Source organism: Grammomys surdaster, unplaced genomic scaffold, assembly GCF_004785775.1.
Source record: "Grammomys surdaster isolate TR1022 unplaced genomic scaffold, NIH_TR_1.0 340, whole genome shotgun sequence".
NCBI classification, from domain to species: domain Eukaryota; kingdom Metazoa; phylum Chordata; class Mammalia; order Rodentia; family Muridae; genus Grammomys; species Grammomys surdaster.
The window spans coordinates 26,011-33,999 of NW_021604759.1; the positions used below are offsets into that span (position 1 = coordinate 26,011).

Below are 7,989 nucleotides of genomic sequence, written 5' to 3' on the forward strand. Positions count from 1 at the left end.
GTAGATGTATTATTTTTGTTCTTTATTTTTTTATAACTTCATACGTGAACACTGTATTTTTATCATCTCACCCTTCTCTTCCCCCACAAAACTTCTCCTGCATGCCCCCAAGTGTTTTTAATGATGAATTTAAAAAAGTTTTCATATATAACATTTTAAATTTGTAATGGATTTTTAAAAAGATTTTATAAAATATATGACAAAAATATATGTCGTGTGTGTGCGTGTGTGTGTTTGTCTGTGTGTGTTTTTAGATAGGGTTTCTCTGTGTAATTGCCCTGGCTGTCCTGAAACTCTCTCTGTAGACCAGGCTGGCCTTGAACTCAGAGATCTGCCTTTCTCTGCCTCCTAAGTGCTGGGATTAATGGTATGCACTACCACTGCCTGGCAATATATTCTAAGTGTGTGTTTGTGTGCATGTAATAAGGATGCCCAGGGAGGCCAAAATTATTGGATTCCCTTCAGATGGAATTAAGAGGTAGTTGTGACCCATCTGATATAGGTGCTGGGAATAGAACTTGGGTCCTCTGCAAGAGCGATATATGCTCTGAAATCTCTTTCCAGCTCCTAATGATGGGCTTTTAAGAATAAAGTTTCAGGGGTTGGTGAGATGGCTCAAACGGACAAATATCACTGCGCAACCATGAGGAAGGACCTGAGTTTGTCTTGCTAGCACCTATGTGGCAAAAACAAAGAAAGAGTCTTAGGGTTTGTATCCCTTCACAAACATCATGACCAAGAAGCAAGCTGGGGAGGAGAGGGTTTATTCAGCTTACACTTCCACGTTGCTGTTCATCACCAAAGGAATCAGGACTGGAACTCAAGCAGGTCAGGAAGCAGGAGTTGATGCAGAGGCCATGGAGGGATGTTACTTTCTGATTTGTTTCCTCTGCCTTGCTCAGCTTGCTTTCCTACAGAACCTAAGACTACCAGCCCAGGGATGGCACCATCCACTATGGGTCCTCCCACCCTTGATTACTAATTGAGAAAATGTCTTACAGCTGGATCTCATGCAGGCATTTCCTCAAGGGAAGCTCCTTTCTCTGTGATAACTCCAGCTTGACTCAAGTTGACACACAAAACCAGCCAATACACAAACAAAAACTAAAAACCGTTCTGTGCGGAGATGCCTGGAGATGGAGACAGGTAGATCTTGGGAGCCTGCTGGTCAGCTAGTCTAGCCCAATGGCAACATCCAGGTTCAGTCAGAGAGCTTGACTCTGAAAGTAAGATGGCGGGTAATATAGGAAGATACGACATTGACCTATGACCTATACAGGCACAGGCTAACATCCTGATACATAGACACATACACACACACACACACAGAGAGAGAGAGAGAGAGAGAGAGAGAGAGAGAGAGAGAGAGAGAGAGAGAGAGAGAGAGAGAGAGAGAGAAAGAGAGAGAGAGGAAGAGAGGAAGGAAGAGAAAGAGAGGGAGGAGAGAGAGAGGGAGAGGAGGAGGGAGGGAGAGATTTTTAAAATTTCACATGTAACATCAAAAGTGTCAAAACCTTTTTCCACAGCCATGAGGTTCCCCTACACAGTGGCCTTCCCTTCCTGCATTGAATCCTAGGGTCCCCTCTATCTTTATTTATATGAGAAAAACTGACACAAAGAAACAGGTCAATCTGTAAGCAGAAGGCTCAGCTAGTCCAATGTGTGTAAATATTTGGGTCCAGTGTGTAAATATTTGAGTCCACCCTCAGGTGGTACCTGCTGGGAAAAGACTGCTATATATGAATGCTATGTGTGAACAGGCAGCTTCTCTCGGTATATTGCTCCACATAGGCTATAGAGAAACAATATGAAAGAGTCTGATTGCCCTGGAGCCGGAAGAGGGTGGAGGGACAGACTGGCTTTCACTTGAGAGCTTGGGAAGGAGGTTCTGCTACAAGTACAGTGGTTGTGGAGTGGTTATTTCTGCAGAATTGACACATCCCCTAATGGGAAATCTCAGGCTCAAGAAGTGAACAGCATTCACAAGGCCCCTCTCGGGGGGTTATATAAGCAATGTGACATAGCTTTCATGACTTCTAGCCCTAGTGGGGGAGGGGTTTTCAGTGATGTAGCCTCTGAGACACCTTGCTTCAGTGAGTAACCCTTTGCCTATATTCCTGTAACCCCCAAAAACCCACTGGTTCAGTGAACTAGACTTTGGTTGGATTGCTTCTCAGGGCTGTTGCTGGTGCCCTATCAGTGCTGTGACTTCCCATAATGATGGACTGTAACCTGGAATTGTGAGCTAAAATAAATCCTTTCTCCCTTAAGTTGTTTTTTTGTCAGTATATTTTATCTCAGCTACAGAAAGGAGGACACTGCTCTTCCCTTCTTTTAGCTACTGAAATAACACTGTAATAAACATCTGTAAGCAAATATCTCTTCTAGACCTTTAATTCTTTTTGCTACATACATACTCACTAGAGAGACTACTGGAACATATGGTAATCCTGTTTCAAACTTTAACTTCAGGTAGTAAACTGGGAGAGAAATCAGCTATGACCATAGACTATTTGCACCAGAGTTGGAATATTTCTTTGAACTCATAAGGAAGGAATGACAATGGGCCATTAAAAATCTTTTAGAAGACTCTTCCCAGTACTATCTTAATTTGTGTGCTTGTATCACTAGTAAAACAAAATACTTGCAAGTATTGGATGAAATTCCCACCATGATAGAGAAAGCTGGACAGTAAAAATCAGATCAACAAGAAACCAATTTGTAAGAAATATTGAAAGTATCTAGGCTAGATTTAAAAAAAAAAATTTAAACACACACATATCTTTGTATATGTACCACATAGTGTGTCTGAGTGTTACTAGCAGCTACTAAGGTTGACCAGAGATCCTCCCTCTGGACTGGACGTAGTAGAAGGAGAGAATCAACCCCTTGCAAGTTGTCCTCTGACCTTCATTCACATGCCACAACCAGGTGTCCGTCAAGTAAACAATAAATGCAACAAACCAAAGCACTGTAAGTGCTGCTGTCTCTCCTGCCCCAGGCTAGGTTCCCACAAGTGGAAATAAGGCCTCAAAATGTATAAATATTTTCCTGATGTCCAGACTGAAATTACTTGAAGATAATAAAAAGCTTCCAGTATTTGACTAGATCCCTTTATGCATCTTCCATAGGTGAGCAGTGGACAGCTATCAAAGCCAGGGAAGGAATTAATGTTTATAACCACCAGAAGCTAATGTGTAAGCCTTATCCAGTCTCCATCAGCCATCCCATTATCCTCTGCTCTAAGCCTGTGTGGTGAGTTATGTCCACACCTTCCATTGTCATACCTCCTCGGTCTTGTGTAACCCTGGACCCTCTCTTGGCTTCCACAGCCCTTACACTTGCCAAGGGAATGCTCCTGTGTTTTGCAGAATGTCACTCAACTTGAATCTGCCTGTCTCTTTGAGGTTTGCAGTTCGGGCTGTGCACCCATGGAGTACTGCAGCACACTGGTGATATTGGGGGCAGGAGTGCTAGGGAAGAGATGGATCGTGATGTCAATGTCCCAAGTGAAGTATCTTGTGAGGAGACACTTTGCCCTACTTCCATCGGTGCCTACACATTTATAGGGAGTGTTTGAACAGTGGACTTTGATGCTATTTTTACTTTGTTTTTAGGACTTTGTTTGGAGGAGGTTCTATTCCACCCCCACCCCCACACTTTATTGACTTTTGTCACCACAGACTGAATATCTGCTATAATTATCCTCTGAATATATCCTGATGGATTTTGAGCAGACCTCATTAGGTTGTCCAGAAAGGGTGGGCAGATTTCCACTTCCCCCGGATGCTGTAAGAGCTCACCACCTTTTGTGCCCATCACCCACTACCTTCAGCAAGTGACCATATAGCAAGTGTGGTCAGTGAAGAAGCGGTCAGCAACTGCTGCTCTTGGCAGCTCGTTGCCAGCAGACAGCATATCTCCACACCCCTACTATCGTTTCTCATCTCCATTTCCTTGGAGAACACTGCAGTTTTGGGCAAGCACAAGACAGCTAAGGTTCAGAAGCTTTCATTAGACTGCTGGGACATTTAAGTTACAGCACAGACTGTGCATACAATGACAGAAACATTTCCCTTTCCACTACTCATGAAAGGTGTTGGCTATCTTTACCCAGACTTAAATACATACCTACTACAGGAAAACTTTCATTTGAATCAATATAATGAATAAGAGTATAAAATACAAGTCTACAAACATGGAAAATTACTAACATAAATACTAATTTACATGGCAGGTAGACATAAGAGAATACAATAAAAAAGAGAACTGTGATGGGGTCTGGGAGGGAATATAAAGTCAAGTCATCAGTGATGGGTGTCAAAAGTGCCACAAAGAAAACCCGCAAGTCCTCCCAGTGATGTCACTATAGCCCAAAGAAGCAGTAATATGGTACTCCCAGAAGGACTTGGCATGGACACCTTTCTGACACTTGTCACAGGGGTTGTTGGTTTATGAGTGGCAGAGGGCACACTGGGTCCTCTTGTCCTGATGGATAATCCAGTGTCCAATCATATCAAAGCGGCTCTCAGTTTCTACCGGCTGACTCTGCCTCCCCTGTGAGGACGTGTCCGCATTGCTCTCCAGATATACGTGGGCCTGCAGTAGGTGAGCAGGTTGTCCAATACCTGTCCTGGCAGCACATCCTGTGCAGCTGCCATGCACTGTTGAGGGTTGTATCCATGATGATGCCCAGGTACCACTTCATGCCCCGGATCTTTACCTTATACTTGCTCTGGTCCGTCTGGTCAACCTCTCTGGCCTTTTCCTGATCAAGCTTCACCAAGGGATGGCTGGTGGACCTATGCCTGAGCTTCGGCTGCTCCCTGGTGGTGGCTGGGCAGTCTGACTGGCTCTATGACCGCCGTATTGGAGCAGATGTTTACCAAGTGGCTGTTGTGCCAGCGGCACATAGTGATCTCCTGGCTTTCATCCACCCTGTAGTCAAAAGAGCCCCTTTTCATTTTCCTCAGTTCTTTAGGATCCTTGAGGTGACAACACTTGGTTCTGTACTCACAAACAGTTCCTGTGGCTTTCACTCCCCTTTCCCTCAAAATGGACATCAGTTTGACACTTGTAAAGACCTTGTCAAAGAATTTGTGGTATGGTAGGCAGCCATGCCCCTGAAGTGCATCCACAAAGCTGACCACCATACTGGTCCCTACATCCAAGCCTCTGTCTGGTTCAAATCACATCAGGTAGCCTCTGCTGGTCGGCCCACACCAGATCTTGTAGCCCAGCCAGACTGGCTTCCCTGAGTGCAGATGCTTGGACTCCCAGTGCCCAACGTGCTCATAGATGGATTCACCAAAACTGTAGAACTCTTCCAGGGGAGCATGCTTCCCGAAGTTACAGTTCAGACGGATGATGAGGGGCCTGACCTTGGCAAACCTATCGCTTTCATCAAGTTCACTGTTATCTGCAAAATGCAGGTAGGAGAAGATCAGCTCAGATCTGTCCTTTCTGATAGCACCAGCCACAAGGCGATGATGAGAGTCAGGAGCTGTCTCCCAAAACATCTGCCTCCTTGGATAGGAGATGTACCCACTGAAAATCAAGATGCCTAGAACACACTTCAGTTCCTGGGCCATGAGATCTAGGGTGGTATTTTTCTGCTGAGCATAACAGATTTTCATGAACAATGAAATTGATTATCTCGTCATCAGAAAACAGTTCAAAGAGGCTCATGGTACTCAGCTCCCTGGTTTTGAGGTCCTCTATATGAGAATCAGAGGCTTTCCAACTAATCTGGCTGGATGGCTCTCTTGGTTCAAACACACTGAGGCTCACCTGCTGCCTTCTGCTTTTTCTTGGCTGGCTGCAGCTCTGGTTTCTCCTCCTTCTTCTCCTCCTCTTCCTCCTCCTCCTCCTCCTCCTCCTCCTCCTCCTCTTCCTCCTCAGGGTCTGAATCCTCAGACACGACTGATGCGCATAGCACCCGTAGGCAGCTGGGCACCATTCTGGTCACTGTCTTCTTCCCCAGAATCCTCATCAGTGAAGTCCCCAGAGGCACTGTCAGGGGGTGCAATGAAAATCTCCTCCCTGTTGCTGCCAAACTCATCCTCCTCCAGAGCCCTCAGGATCTCGAGCAGCTTAGGCGACCTTACCTTTGAGTGTGCTCCTCTCCTGGCAGGGACAGCTCTGCAGTGACAGAACAGTCTGAGAGAGGCACACTCCATGGAAAAGTAACTCAACTCGGAGAGCCTCAAGGAGTCGGGCCCGTCAGGTGTAGTATCACCAATGTGAGTCTTCCACATACACAGAGCTGGCAGAAATGGAGGTGGCCTGGGGGAAAGCACTTGGCCTCTTTGTTATGAAAGGTGAGGAAAGTTTGAAGAGGCTGGGGCAGCCAGCCTCCACACTCTTGCTAGTTGTTACAAAGTTTCCCCTTGCCTCAGCACTCCCTCGCCACTCGCAAAGGGAGTTTCCCCTCAGTTCCCTTGCTCTTTCCCACCACCTGACCTTCCAAAGCAGGCACAGCCTGGCACCAAAATATGGCTATCCCCATTCCATAATGGTACTCCCTAATGAAAACCCCCTCCCAGGAATGACAAATGCCAGCTTGAGAACAGATAAATAGCAGCAACTCTCAGCCCCCATGTGATGGAGGCTGGCACCCTCTCTGATGGATGGCTAAGCACTCCCCAGTGCAAGTGCTTCCTGTCCTTGGGGAAAGCACAAGACCAAATATCCTTGGGGAGATAAGCGCCATACTTTGGGGCATTCATGCGTTTCCAGACAGCTGTGGCCGGTTTGTGAAACCACTAGTCCCCGATAGCACCATAAAGGCCAAAAGAGCTTCCCTTCCCAAGATGTGCCATCCCGCCTGCTGCCTAAACAAATGGTATTGTGTTTGAGAGATGCTTCCCTTCTCACTTTCCTTGTCATGTAACCCTGAAACCCCAGAATCTGCCTGTGTATAAATATCTCAAGCACCTGGACGTGGGAACAGATTGCGATCCAAACCAGGTTCGAATTATTAAAAGACTTTTGTCTCACTACATCGGGTTGGCAATTCTTTGAGCTCTCTGGGAATCCTGAGATCTGGGCATAACAAGTTAAGCCGTGCTTAACATCAAGTACACACACTGGGGCCAGCGCCCACTTTCCACCACCACCCTCTCCAGGTGCCTCACCTCTGCTCTGCTCTCTGTCTCCCTTCCTCCCTTATGCTTTGTGAATAAACTGCTTAGTGAGGCCCAATGGGATGAAGGGATTAAAAAGTCCCCAACTAGGGCTTTCAAGCATCCCATGAAGCATCTTCTTAGTCTCTTCCTGTGAGTCTGAAGCCATGACAACCGGGGAAGGTGAGGATGTTCTCATCAGGATCTAGGAGCCTGTAAGACTATGAATATCAGTATTTTAATAAAGCAATAGGCTCTTTACCCTCTTAAAGGGATTTTTTTTCTTAAGACTAACAAGAAGGAAATGCACGGAACGTGCACAGGAAACAGTATCAACTGATTCAGCTCAGAACACGAACCAACATCCATCCAAATCAGTGTGACTCATTGGCACAGCTATGGACATTTGGAGTTAGAGAAGTCTTTGCTGGAGGGGGATGGGGAGAGTCAGCCCTGTGCATTGTCCCTGGCTTCTGCTCACTAGGTGGCTGTAGAATATCTCACCATCCTTAACTGCTGAAATTAAAAAAAAAAAATTCCAGGAACCAAAAATATGGCTCACTAGGTAAAGGCTTACACAAGCCTGGGAGCTTGAGTGTGGTCCCTAGAATGCACGAGAAGGTGGAAGGAGAGAACTGGCTCCACAAAGTTGTTCTGAGTGCTACACACGTGAGAAGGCATTCACATACTGCTCCCAGCACCACCACAACATAACAAAAACCTCCAGACATGCCGATGTGTTTCCTGAGACGCTGGTGCAAAATCCTCTCTGATTTTCCATGAAGATGAAACTCTTCTGCCTCAGAACTACCTAATCTGGCAACCACAGGCCACAAGTGGCTACTGGGCACTTGAAAAATGGCTG

At 46.0% G+C, this 7,989-nt stretch overlaps 1 protein-coding gene across 1 annotated transcript; it reads right to left on the bottom strand.

Annotated features, from left to right (window-relative positions):
- Positions 1-4,320: 4,320 nt before the first annotated feature.
- On the bottom strand, positions 4,321-6,728 carry Pgbd2 (piggyBac transposable element derived 2). Its single transcript, XM_028778744.1, is given in 7 exon segments — positions 4,321-4,593; positions 4,595-4,786; positions 4,788-5,628; positions 5,630-5,746; positions 5,748-5,869; positions 5,919-6,141; positions 6,715-6,728. Coding segments are annotated over 7 exon segments (1,782 nt in total).
- Between the last annotated feature and the right edge of the window lie 1,261 nt (positions 6,729-7,989).